The sequence below is a fragment of the Vigna unguiculata genome, chromosome 11, assembly GCF_037176805.1.
Source record: "Vigna unguiculata cultivar grain cowpea cultivar isolate G323 ecotype 2 chromosome 11, ASM3717680v1, whole genome shotgun sequence".
NCBI classification, from domain to species: Eukaryota; Viridiplantae; Streptophyta; class Magnoliopsida; order Fabales; family Fabaceae; genus Vigna; species Vigna unguiculata.
Genome location: NC_140802.1, coordinates 40208837 through 40221997, shown reverse-complemented (window position 1 = coordinate 40221997; position 13161 = coordinate 40208837). Strand labels below are relative to the sequence as shown.

Below are 13161 nucleotides of genomic sequence, written 5' to 3'. Positions count from 1 at the left end.
TATTGAGTCCTTATATCTATGCATATACTAAAATACCACCACTTAAAATTTCTTCTTGAAATTCTTTCAACCACATTATATTTCATGCTCAACAACCACATATTCAATCTCAATTTAATTTCATCACCAACCATTTCCTAAGCATTAATCCACATCTGCTACAACACACCGAAATTGAGCATAAGAATGACTACTAGACTCTTACGCATTTGCTCAGCGAAATCATCCATTTGCTCAGGGAGTGGTGCCTATAGGCCCCACTCATCCAACGACTAAATGACTTGCCCAACGAGTGAATCACTAAAACTTCTCAGAGGTAAATTCTTTCAAGGCTTAAATACCTTTTTGGTCCTCATTTTCGTAGTGTTTGTTGCAGATGGTCCTCATTTTGACAGAATGTTTAAAATGGTCCTCATTTTTACCAAATGTTTAAAATGGTCCTCACTTTCTCAATTCGTGTTTTATTTGGTCCTTTTCTGTAACGCCGTTTAAATCATTAACGGAACATTGTATAGGTGACACGGTTTATATTAGAGTGTGTTACGTGTACTGTACATGTGTGATAATTAGATATTTGGGGATAAATAAGTGAACTAGGATTTCGGTAAGGAATGTTTGAGCAGTTGGTGAGTTTTGACAATCTTGTTCCTCCATTCCCAATTGGTGTTGCTGCAATCTTTTCTTCCTGCAATCCCATTATATAGGTATGTTACAATCCCAATCTTCTTCCTTTACCTCTGGTTGTAATCGTTGGAGGCAACTGTGTTGTATCACTTCGTGCACTGTTGGTGGTTCAACGAGAAATGGATTAACCCCGATTTGTAGCTGCGGAGAGATGGCAGCTTTGAGGATGACAAAAACTCCAAAGAATATTGGTAGAAAATTTTGGGTACAATCTATTTTAATTTTTGGTTTATTGATTTACAGAGTGGTGATTCCAATAAGGTGGACTGCAACTTTTTCAAATGGTGGTGTTAATGAGAAGGATGTCATCATCATACACAAATGAGGCAGATTAATGATTTGGAGAAGTCATTGAAGGTTGCTGAGAAGAGGCTGCAATCAGTAATAGGGTTCACTTGAGTTGTTATTGTATTATTCGTACTGTTATTGTATGTAATCTTTTAAAGGCCAATCTGTTTTGTACTATTGTTAAATGAAGAAATGAATTAGTTTGATTATGTTGATATTAGTCCCAACATGTTCAAAATGACTTCTTAATCTAAGCATTGAAGTAAGTGATATTGATCTAAGCTTGGGAAAAATTAAATTGATCTAAGTTTGGAAGAAATTAAATTCATAACATTAATTCATCCTCATCAAAATGCACTACATCAATGTTTGGCAAAAGTGAAATTGAACGAAGTTTAAGGAAAGTCAAAATGCAGTACATCAATAATGAATTCTACATCAGAAATTCCAAAAAATAACTAAGACGTTTGTAGCTGCTATCATGGTCTCCTCCTAATTTGTAATTTCATCCTAAACTGCTGAGATGATTCTTCTGGTGTTGGTAGTGGTGCTGCTTGACTCTCCACTTAATTCCTTGGTCGTTGAGTTGTTTGAGTTTCAGCAGTTGGTGCAAACAAACCCCGAAATAGAATTACGAAAACCCTAACCCACGAGCAAACACAACCTAGAAAATCCTAAACCCACTTAACTCGTTGATGATGATTAACTGGAAAATTGAAATAAAGAGCGCAACTGCAATCCAATGATGAAATGACAAATATTAGCTACTTCCTTTACAAATTCGAGTTCAAGAAAAACGAAGATGAAAAAATTTCCCTGATTGCAAAATTTCCCCTAAATTGAAAAATTAACGACGTTAATTAGCCATATGTACAGTACACGTAACACACCCTAATACAAACCGTGCCACCTGTACGATCCTCCGTTAATGATTTAAACGACGTTACAGAAAAGGACCAAATAAAACACGAATTGTGAAAATGAGGACCATTTTAAACATTCGGCAAAAATGAGGACCATTTTAAATATTCTGTCAAAATGAGGACCATCCGCAATAAATATTACGAAAATGAGGATCAAAAAGGTATTTAAGCCTTCTTTCAAAATTCGTCCAACGAGTGTATACTAGTGACTACAAAGTTAGTAAACTCTCTAACTTTGGATTCGCTCAACGAGCATATACTCAATAAGTGACTACCAAGTCAGAAGCTCCCTGACTTTAGGTTCCCTCAGCGAGTATATTCTCACAAAGCGAGCGACTACCAAGTTAGAAACTCTCTAACTTAGATTTGTTCAGTGAGTCTGCATAATTATACATAACCTAATTCTAGATAATTATGTTATTCCAGTCCTGTCTAAGTAATACCAAACTAAATTTCAACACAATTACCGGTACCAATGAATTTCAAAGGATCAAGCACAAATGTGCAAAGAGTAAAATTAGAAGAAAAAAAATTATTATAAATAATTATTTAAATTTAAAATAGTAATTATTGAAGGGTAAAATTGAAAAAAAAAATTATAAACACAAAAAAGTTGAATCTAAATTATTAATGAAGAAGATTTACCTTTTTTATTTATAATTTCTTCTGTGTTTTACCTTTTAATAATTACGTTTTTAAATCTATATTATTAATAAATGATTCACCTTTTCTACGTCCATAGTTTTTTAAATTTAAATAACTATTTATAATGAAAAATTATTTTTCGATTTTACCTTTTTATAATAAAAAATCATCCATACTAAAATTATAAAAATTATTTATTTTTGTAATTATCTTTTTATAAAATTATTTTATATTTTATAAAACTTGTACTACAATAAAAAACAGTGCATGTGTTTCCCGTTACTTGTACCTAAAATAATTTTAACCGGGATTGTTGCCATTGTTTTGAATTTTAGAAATGACAGTCAGAATTTTTAAAACCCAACTGTTACAAACGAGAAGGGAAGGAGTAAGAAAAACCTTTTTTCAGAATTTTTAATTCGTTAATGGCAGCCACAATAATAATAATTATAGTTCCCTTACACTCACTCTCAAATAAATTCCGGTGGTTTTATTTTCCCGGTAAAGTTCAAAAACCCTAACTCCGATCCCTTCTCTCACTCAAACAAATCAAATTGGGATTTCTAACCTAAACATTTGATGGAGAGAAACGAAAACTACAGTTCAGAGGAGGAATGCATGGAGGATTACAGGCGTGGAGGGTACCATGCCGTTAGAATCGGCGATGCTTTCAACGATGGCCGTTACGTCGTGCAGTCCAAGCTCGGTTGGGGTCATTTTTCCACTGTCTGGCTCGCTTGGGACACTCTCATCTCGGTGCCTCCATTTTTCAACTCCGTTACTTTGGTTTTCATGTTATAATTGCTTTGATGTTTTGGACTTCGATCACTCACTGTGTTGAATTGTTAGTTCCTCATTTTTTGAGAACTCCTTTGCGTTTAGTTGCTTCCTGTGATGTTTTTGGAGTAATGATTATGAGAATGTTACAGTTTTGTTTTTGTGTTCCAGTTTCTTGTTTTAGTTGCGAGGGAAGGGTGGGAAATGAGAAAAGACTTTGTAGAACCTTGAACGTAGGGAGCTAAATGAAAATTATGTGAAAATATGTGTTAGGAGTCCTACATTGAGTGACTCTAGGTGAGTGAAGCCCTGAAAGGGAAATGGACCATTTGGGTTGGAGTAGGGAAAGGATTCCGTGGACTTTTAAAGGAAGTGATAATGTTAGAGTGCTAAAATATGGTGCTGAAGCCTTTGAGATTCTCTTACTTAATAGACTTGTTAGTATAAAATTTACACTCTTAATTATTCAGAAGTCGCGATAAGTATAACTTTCTAATAAGTTACGGAATAACTCAACAAGCTTACTAAATTTGACTAATTGTTATTGGATTCCTTCATCAGTGAAAACATGTAAACTGAAATGCAAAAGTGACACAAGTTAACAAACGAACCATCCACCATGTTTCACTTGTCGCTGTTTGTAAATGTTGAACTTTGGAGTTTGAACTCTCTTTTTTGTTTGCAGCGTTTTGTTGCCCTTAAAATTCAAAAGAGTGCGCAACATTACACTGAAGCTGCAATGGATGAAATAAAGATTCTAAAACAAATAGCCGAGGGGGACCTGGAAGATAAGAAATGTGTTGTGAAGCTTTTGGATCATTTTAAGCATTCGGGGCCTAATGGACAGCATGTGTGTATGGTTTTTGAATTCCTGGGTGACAATCTTCTCACCCTTATTAAATATACTGACTATCGTGGGATTCCACTCCACATGGTTAAAGAAATCTGTTTTCATATATTGGTGGGCTTAGATTACTTGCATCATGAGCTTTCTGTTATACACACTGATTTGAAGCCAGAAAATGTGTTGCTTCAGTCACTGATAAATCCATCCAAAGATCCTAGGAAATCAGGTGCTTCACTCATCCTTCCGAATACCAAGGATAAGGCTGCGTCTAAGAATGGGACTTACCAAGACAGTAAAATTTTGAATGGAGATCCACTGAAGAACCAGAAAAAGAAAATGAAGAGGAAGGCTAAGGTAGCTCAAGGCTTTGTTGGGAGGGAAACTTCAGAGGAAGCTGAGGATTATAAAGGACCTGAGCAAGAAGATTGTGGCAATGATGTAAAATCAAGTGTTGAACCTGTTGAAGATAAACCTGATAGTTCTCTGAGTAAAGATGAATCAACAAAGAATTTTGAAAAGGATGCTTCACAAGGAATTCATAGTCATACGAGTAGCAGCCGGTCCATGAAAAAGAAATTGCTTGCAGCTGTTGATCTTAGGTGCAAGCTGGTTGATTTTGGTAGTGCTTGTTGGACTTACAAACAATTCACAAATGATATTCAGACAAGGCAATATAGGTGTCCTGAGGTTCTTCTTGGATCCAAATACTCAACCCCAGCAGATTTATGGTCCTTTGCTTGCATTTGCTTTGAGCTTGCCACCGGTGATGTTCTTTTTGATCCTCACAGCGGTGACAACTATGATAGAGATGAGGTAACTGCACCACTTTTCTACTAAAAACAAGCTGGTTTGCTTTATTGTGCTATCAAGTATCACCATCATGCTTACAACTGTCATCAACTTTTTTCTATTGAGTGTTTTTAACAGTGTAGAAGTTCACTTGTGCTTAACTTTTTCATTTGGTTGCTTTGCTATTACAATTCAATTCTGTATCCTCATGCTTTTGTTACATGCGAGTGAATGCAGAAGAGTATATTTCGTCGTACTTTAAATAAATATCTGTTTTTTCGAAAGGAAAAAGGCAAATGCTATCTTTTGGAAACAATTATAATGCCATGTGAAGGCTGGGTAAAATATACTTCTTTCTCGTAGAAATTTAAAAATTATGTTGCTGGAAGCCTTGCTTAAACTATACAGTTTGTAATTTCTAATTTGACAATGGGAAATATATTATGGGCCCTGGGGCTGGGAGCAATAATACAAAGGACATGCCCATGGCAGTTGAATAGCATTTTGCCTCCTAAACAGATTATTTCTCTTCTTCTCCATGGATCAATAATATTATCATGCTTGTGTCTTAATTCTTTTTCGTTTATATCAGCATTTTTTGGAATTCATTTTGTATTTGGAAATTAAGAAAAAGTTCATTGGGAACATTGCTAACTTGTGTAAGCAGAACACTTATACCTACTAAGGATATTTCAACACTTTGTACTCGTTTTTAACTTCTGGAGGATGAAATGGAGGCTTTAGCTTTCAGTCTGTGAAGTTACGCTACTGGTTAGAATTGGGGCTTCATCAGTCTTCTGTTTGGTTCTAATCAATGAAATTTTAAAGCAAATTTTGGGAAAAAAAAAGATATACATTGAAATCACTGGGACTCTAGGCCCATGTTGTTCTGTGTAAACTTTATATATTTTTCCTTACTTTATACTTGCTGGAAATTTTGATATCTATTTTAGTGGAAAACCATGTTTGAAAACAATGATGGCTACCTAAAAATAAACTGCAATCAATGGATTGTTTTGGTGATATTTAGGCGTTTGTTTTACAGGACCATCTGGCATTGATGATGGAGCTTGTTGGGAAGATACCTCCAAAGGTATGGATATTATTTCCACTGCAGGAAATTTTTGAAGTTTATTGGTATCTTTGTTAAATACTTATATTCAAGAATCAATATTCAAATTTAAACTTCGTTTCAGACTATTTTCCAGATCGTCATTTTGTGTACTCCATTTTACTTTCAATGAGTTTTTCTACTTAAAAAAACAACTGAAAAATAGGATAATAATTTACTGTATTTCACTCTGAAAATCAGTCAATGTTGATATTTCATCTGTATATGTCTTCAGATTGCACTAGGTGGCCGCTATTCTCGAGAATTTTTCAATAGACATGGTGACTTGAGGCACATAAGCAATTTGAGATTCTGGCCAATGGATAAGGTGCTGATGGACAAGTATAATTTCAGTGAGCAAGACACAAAGGACATGGTTGACTTCCTTGTTCCAATACTTGATTTCGTCCCAGAAAAGAGACCAACAGCTGCTCAGTGCCTCAGTCATCCATGGTTGAACGCAGGCCCTCGTACTCTTCAGCCCTCAATAACTTCCACTCAACCTGATGCCATCAACGAGGAATTGTCTGAAAGAAGGAAAAAAGAAGCTGCTGAAAAAGAGTCAGTGGAAATTGGTTTGAGGAATATAGCCATTAAAGGAACTTCTGAGCCTCTCAAAGACACCCAACCTCTAAAATCATCCAAATAGATATAAATTGGCTTGTCTGGGGGGTTATATCATTATATGCAACCCGTTTTGTTTTCATGGATACGTTTTGCTGGTCCTTTGAGCTTGATATCCATGGAATTGTTGTAACCTAACTTATTTCACCTTTACTGGCATTTACAGGTGTAGGTGTAGCTTCAAATTCAATGGATCAAGTGTGCTCAGTTATACAAACTATGATTTCTTTTTGTGCTTGGAATATATTTGAGTTTTGTCTCTCGGAAACGCAACACTTGTTCGGGAGGGGGGGGGCGTTTCAAATTGTACATTTTAAACGAGTTGATCCTTGATTTGTCTGCATCAGCCTTTGTTGCATGCTTAGTTTGTGGGAAATTTAACTTTGGATTCTGCTTATTGTATGTAAAAAAAAGAGATTGAATATTTTCCTGGATTTGAATTATACTTGTAAGTCGCAAAAAACTTCAGAAGATATGGGATTACCATATCGATGACCCTTGGAAGCGACAGGGTGCTACAACGCTATAATTAAAATGGTATGAGCTTTCTTAGTCAATAAAATATAGTTTAACAAACGTGTATCCTAGGATTTTATTTTCATCTTCCGAAAACACCGTGCTAAGGGTTATGGATTGTGCAAAAGTAAATGAGATGGTTCCTGAATTTTTTATATAAGACTTTTTTCCCTATAAATTTCCATTACATGTATTTAATCACAAGTGAATGATAGATTTTTGAATGAAGAGTTACAATAACAAATATGATTAAATAGATTGGTATTACAAATATGTATATGTCAGACAATGTGACGGCGAATGAAGAGAGAGGAAAGAAAGCCCTAGGGCGTTCATCTAGGTGAGGAACATCATTTTACTCAATTTAGATACCACGATGTATGACCAACAAAGTGAAAAATTAAATCCCTAAACGTAAGATAAAGATAATGCCCAAAAGGTAATGCATACCAATTACCCTAAATTAAACTAAAATCTGTAGATATACAATCAAGATTAAAATGCTAATACCTAATTGGATCATTGTAGCAGTCATTTTACAATGCACTTTGTTGGTAAATTTCTCAGAATAAAGATATAGGTATCTGAATACAAACTCAATCTCAGAAAACTCTGCTAAATTGCAGAGAATGGAACTTCCCGATATCAGATGCCAACCTCAATATAGCCATTCTCTGTTTACTCAGATACTCACATCATGTAAATTCTTCAACAAGAGGCTGATAGAACATTTTGTATGCCTCAATCACTTCAAGATACCACATAGCCTCTCGGTCAGGAGATGATGAAAGATCAACAATCTTGTGAATCTGTTACCATTATCAGTTTAAATCAGACTATTTTGACCACTTTAAACCATTTGTTACAATCAAATGATAAACATACGTGTACATTATTATTACCTTGATCATAGGAAGTTCTCCCGCACGTGCAACATATCCTCCAACCACCATTACATACATCCCTGACAAAGTAAATAAATACAATGAGCAATTTGAAGAAACACAGTATAAATTTTTGAGAAAACCCCACGCTTAGTTATTACAATTTCGATTTAAATCCAATTCAACCACACAAAAACCTTACTTCTACCACCAACTTGTTATTATTTTTATTTTCCAGATGATTTGGCACAATTACTACACTTCTCACCCCAAAAATCTTATGTAGGTCATTTCCCCGTATACATTACCTTTTTCTTGCTCACTTTTACCTATGCAGACACTTGATCGATCAATTTAACTGTGTGAGGATGTTTTGCTTTACAAATGATATTCGATACAACTCAAATTAAAATATCCAAAAGGAGTAATCTTACAAATGTTACAAGTTGTTTTTTCTACACAAGTTGTACAAATACAAATTCTAAGATTCATTGATCGAATTCAGAGGGGTGGAGTTTACCGAGTTGCCAGCTACGGTGGCGAAACTCCCCGGTGAGGGAGAGCTCGATGAGGCCGGTGCCGTCGTCGAGAAGCAGAGAGCCGGTGTCGGAGACGGAGACAAGAACGCCCTGAGAAATTAGGCAAAAATGAAAGACGATGAAAACGGCCGCGTTTAAGGAATGCGAACGGAGAGGGAAGTCGAAACCTGCAACCACACGCGCTGGAAGAGGAGGCCACCGAGCGTGAAGCTGTTCTGAGAGGCTACTTCTCCAACCTGCTTCAGCTGCGAGCACAAAAGCTTCAACGCTGCCAAGCTATAGTCCATTACCTTCTCTCTTCACTGCACCCCTAACCAATGTTCTATTGTTTTTCTATCAAATAGATATATAAACTAAAAATTGTTTCCTTAAATGAGTAAGAACACACATATTGAATTTTTTTAATTGAAAAATGTCAAATCTATAAATTTCATCCTCATAAAAAAAATCGTTTTTCTCTTTTTTGAATTATACAATTTGTAAATTATTTCTGAAAATTAAGCGTGACTTTAGAATTGTACCATTTAAAAGTAAAAAAATATTTTTTAATGATTTAATTTGGAACATAAAAGAGACACAAGTATAGAAGAGACACAAGTAACAAGGAACATAAAAACAGCATAAAAACATACATTTTTATTAATGCAATTTAACATACAAAATAATCTCCTTTAGTCTTTTACACAAGCCATCTTCATACAACTCCAGCAATCACAAGGGTAGAAAATCCAGAGCATGAACCGTGAAGTGTTTGATTAGGAAATGAGAGAGACTCCAGCAGCAACCAAATTATTAGCCAAAACCTTGTTAGCAGCTTCTGTGGGATGAAAACTATCCCAGAATACATACTCAGATGCATTCGCACATGTTCCTATGGACTTCCTATTGCACAATATAGATGTCTCTATCAACCCTGTTCCACAACAACCCTTCCTTGCTTCAAAAAATCCTGTCATCACACAATGCATTATCAGATAAAACATATATCAGAATTAGAGTTTTGATTCAGTGGTGATCATTTGATGCTTCATGCAAACTTTTGGTAGAAGCATCCAAGGAACTGTATCTAAATTTTCTATCTATTTATATGTTGTACCATTTTGAGAATGCTTGGTGACCAAGTCATAGAGAGGTTGGTAGATATCAAAGATAACCAACTTGAGGCCTGGAAGCATGTTTTTCAACTTCTGAGATGTGGTGTTGAGCTTTTTATTGAAGCTAATTGCATCACTGTTTAATTTGGCCACACATTCGTTGCTCTTAGAACCAAAGAGAGTGATGGCTCCAGGTAAACAACCTATTGGAGGCAATGATGTCACACCAATCCTCCTTGCTCCCAGTGCATGTAAACTCTGTTAAAGCCATGATTACAAATGCAGATCATAATCACCAAAAACCTTTGGAAAATTTTAGTTTAATCAATGGCAAGGTTCAGAAATGCACACCTGGATGAAGTCTGAATAGGACTGCAAGATTGTGTCTGAGAATCGATCAATTGTGTAAAACTTGTTAAGCAAAGGATTTATGTAGTAGTTCTGAATGAAATCACTGGTTCCAGCACTGACAAGATATAAGGCATCAGATATAATTGATGAAGCATTTTTTTGTCCTGCAACTTCCACCAATTTGTTCTGACATTCCTTGTAGTATTCCAGTTGTTGGCTCAATGGAATTGCATTCTACATCCATGAAAAAACGCAAAAGGACTTTACCAATTATATGAAGAAGAAGAGAAAAACAATGAGATTGAGCCTAGATCTTCTAGAAACTTCTAAGAGTGTTAACATATAGTTTTGCTGTGTGTTTATAGTAACCAGAAGCAGCTGAGGCAAAATTGGCACCATTCAAGAGATTATTTCCTTTGGTGTTCAAGTTAAGGTAAGCTGGGGGATAAGAGGTAAATCCAAGAAGATCAGCTGCAGTGAATGAATCGATGAAACAGATATCAAATCCAAGTTCAGAAAATGAGTGATAGAGAATAAGATATTTAGAAAAATGGGAAAGAATTGGGAAAAAGAGAAAAGATACCTGTGAAGTCTGTGGCAAGCTTTCCATTGCAGAACCTTCCTGTTGGATAGTGATTCTCAAAGTCTCTTCCATAAGGAGGAAAATTTGCTTTTACAACAGAGAATTTGTGGTTATTATTGCCCACATCAACAACCGAATCCCCAAATATGAAGAATGCAGGTACCAGAGGCTGTGCATTTGTCACATTGAGCAACAAAGCAAGAAGAAGAGAACACAAGCAGGAGCTTGAATACGCCATGCTTCTCAATTCTCCTTCAGCAAAAGACCTTATATTTGTGACAGCAGAAAAGCAGATGAAGTAGTTAACTAATATTAACTAATATAATAAATTAACTAATACTAACTAATATAATAAATCTATCTATAATTATAAATTGTACTAATTAACTAATAATAATAATTTCGGCGGGAAATAAAATAAAAATAATAAACATAGTTAAATTTTCCAAATAAAAATAATTAACTAATAAAATAAACACTAACAATAGTTTTAACTTATAGAAAAAAATATATAATAAAATTAGAAATAAATAATAGACATGTATTTAATAATAATTTTATTCAAATATAACTGTATTAAAACTATTTTTCTATTATATATTAAATCTAAGTTATATATTACTAATTATTAATTATAGTAATAATAATAATTTCAATAAATAATTAATAATTTAAATAGGAAATAAAATAAAAATAGAAAATATAGTTAAAGAAAGTAATTAGTTAATAAAATAAATTGTAATAGTAATTTTGAATTAATTTTAGAAAAAAAAAATAATAGAATTAGGAATACTATGTATGTATTTAATGATAATTTCATTTAAATAAAACTGGACTAAACTATTTTCCTATTATAAAATAAAAATAATTTATATAATATTGATTATTAATTGTACTAATAATAGTAATAATTTCAATTAACAAATAGTAATATAAGCGGGATATAAAAAAATCATAAATTTATTAACAAAAGTAATTAATTAATAAAATAAATTTTAGTAATAATTTTAATTTAACTTTTAAAAAAATATAATAAAATTAAAAATAATAGATATGTATATAATTTTAAACTCATTCAAATTAAACTTGATTAAAACTAATTTCTTATAATAGAATATAACTAATTTATATATTGCCAATTATTAATAATACTAAAAATAATAATCTTAATTATTATTAATAATTTAAGCAGGACAAATTTAGAAATAGTAAATAAAGTTAAATTTTATAATAAGAAAAGGTTATTAACTAATATAAAAAATTTTAATAATAGTTTTCATTTAATTTTTGAAAAACAATATAATTAACTTAGAAATTATATATATATATATATATATATATATATATATATATAATCAAATTAAACTGGATTAAAGCTAATTTTCTATTATAGAATAAAACTAATTTATATATTACTAATTATTAATTATACTAATAACAATAATTTAAATTAATAAAATAATAAATGAAAATATTGTTAGAATTTTCAGCCAAAAAGAAGTACTTAATTAATAAAATAATAGTTTTAATTTATTTTTAGAAATGAATATAATAAATTTGGAAATAATAGTATGTATATAATAATAACTTCATTCAAATAAAACTTGATTAAAACTAATTTTATGTTTTAGATTAAAACTAATTTATATATTAATAATTGTTAATTATGCTACCAATAATAACTTTAATTAATAATTTAAGTTCAAAATAAAATAAAATTTAAATATAATTACAATTTTCAACAAAAAAGTAAGGAAATAATAAAATAAATTGTAACAACAGTTTTAACTTATTTTATGAAAAAGTATAATAAAATTGAAAATAACAGATATGTATTAATAATGATTTCGTTCAAATAAAACTGAATTAATAACAACAATATCAATTAATAATTATTAATTTAAGTAAGAAGTAAAATAAAATCTGTAAACATACTTAAAATTTTCAACCAAAAATATAATTAACTAATTTAATAAATTGTAATTATATTTTAGTTTATTTTAAACAAAATATAATAAAATTGGAAATAGTAGATATGTATTTAATAATATTTACGTTCAAATAAAACTGGAAAAAACTAATTTATAGTTATAAATTAAAACAAATTTATATATTACCAATTATTAATAAAAGTAATAATAAGAATTTTAATTAATAATTAATAATTTAAGGGGGTAATAAAATAAAAATTGTAGATATAACTGATGGAAGTAATTAATTAATAAATTAAATTGAAATAACAGGTTTAATTTAATTTTAGAAAAAATATGATAAAATTAGAAATGATAAATATGGATTTTATTATAATTTCATTCATATAATAAAACTGGATTAAAATTAATTTCCTGTTATAGAATAAAAGTAATTTATATGTTACTAATTTTAAATTATACTAATAATAGTAATTTCAATTAATAATTAATAAATTAAGCAAAAAATAAAATAAAAATCATAAATATAATTAAATTTTCCAACCGAAAAAAAGTAATTAACTAATATACTAAAT

General features: G+C 31.6%; 3 protein-coding genes across 3 annotated transcripts; 1 reads left to right on the top strand and 2 right to left on the bottom strand.

Annotated features, from left to right (window-relative positions):
- The first annotated feature begins 3112 nt into the window (after positions 1-3112).
- LOC114170664 (uncharacterized) lies at positions 3113-7112 on the top strand. The gene is made up of 4 exons (XM_028056188.2): positions 3113-3296; positions 4003-4977; positions 5999-6046; positions 6300-7112. Exons 1-4 carry the CDS (start codon positions 3120-3122, stop codon positions 6711-6713), a joined length of 1614 nt encoding a protein of 537 aa, XP_027911989.2. The 5' UTR covers positions 3113-3119; the 3' UTR covers positions 6714-7112.
- A 512-nt stretch (positions 7113-7624) lies between these two features.
- On the bottom strand, positions 7625-8961 carry LOC114169984 (recQ-mediated instability-like protein). Its single transcript, XM_028055411.2, has 4 exons — positions 8795-8961; positions 8609-8717; positions 8107-8168; positions 7625-8013 (listed from the first exon to the last, which is right to left on the bottom strand). Exons 1-4 carry the CDS (start codon positions 8912-8914, stop codon positions 7900-7902), a joined length of 405 nt encoding a protein of 134 aa, XP_027911212.2. The 5' UTR covers positions 8915-8961; the 3' UTR covers positions 7625-7899.
- Positions 8962-9265: 304 nt separating this feature from the next.
- On the bottom strand, positions 9266-10929 carry LOC114170710 (GDSL esterase/lipase At5g22810-like). Its single transcript, XM_028056250.2, has 5 exons — positions 10656-10929; positions 10413-10543; positions 10073-10306; positions 9724-9979; positions 9266-9576 (listed from the first exon to the last, which is right to left on the bottom strand). The coding sequence occupies exons 1-5, from the start codon at positions 10891-10893 to the stop codon at positions 9383-9385; spliced, it is 1053 nt and encodes a 350-aa protein (XP_027912051.2). The 5' UTR covers positions 10894-10929; the 3' UTR covers positions 9266-9382.
- Between the last annotated feature and the right edge of the window lie 2232 nt (positions 10930-13161).

What these genes read in the sequence shown, in the direction of transcription:
- LOC114170664 (XM_028056188.2), top strand. Translation starts at nt 3,120, where the DNA reads ATGGAGAGAAACGAAAACTACAGTTCAGAGGAGGAATGCATGGAGGAT. An exon ending in ACAACTATGATAGAGATGAG is followed by an intron (nt 4,978 to 5,998) that starts GTAACTGCACCA and finishes TTTGTTTTACAG; the next exon opens with GACCATCTGGCATTGATGAT. An exon ending in TTGGGAAGATACCTCCAAAG is followed by an intron (nt 6,047 to 6,299) that starts GTATGGATATTA and finishes ATATGTCTTCAG; the next exon opens with ATTGCACTAGGTGGCCGCTA.
- LOC114169984 (XM_028055411.2), bottom strand. Translation starts at nt 8,914, where the DNA reads ATGGACTATAGCTTGGCAGCGTTGAAGCTTTTGTGCTCGCAGCTGAAG. An exon ending in CCACCGTAGCTGGCAACTCG is followed by an intron (nt 8,169 to 8,608) that starts GTAAACTCCACC and finishes TTACTTTGTCAG; the next exon opens with GGATGTATGTAATGGTGGTT. An exon ending in GAGAACTTCCTATGATCAAG is followed by an intron (nt 8,014 to 8,106) that starts GTAATAATAATG and finishes TAATGGTAACAG; the next exon opens with ATTCACAAGATTGTTGATCT.
- LOC114170710 (XM_028056250.2), bottom strand. Translation starts at nt 10,893, where the DNA reads ATGGCGTATTCAAGCTCCTGCTTGTGTTCTCTTCTTCTTGCTTTGTTG. An exon ending in GCTTGCCACAGACTTCACAG is followed by an intron (nt 10,544 to 10,655) that starts GTATCTTTTCTC and finishes CATTCACTGCAG; the next exon opens with CTGATCTTCTTGGATTTACC. An exon ending in CACCAAGCATTCTCAAAATG is followed by an intron (nt 9,577 to 9,723) that starts GTACAACATATA and finishes GTGTGATGACAG; the next exon opens with GATTTTTTGAAGCAAGGAAG.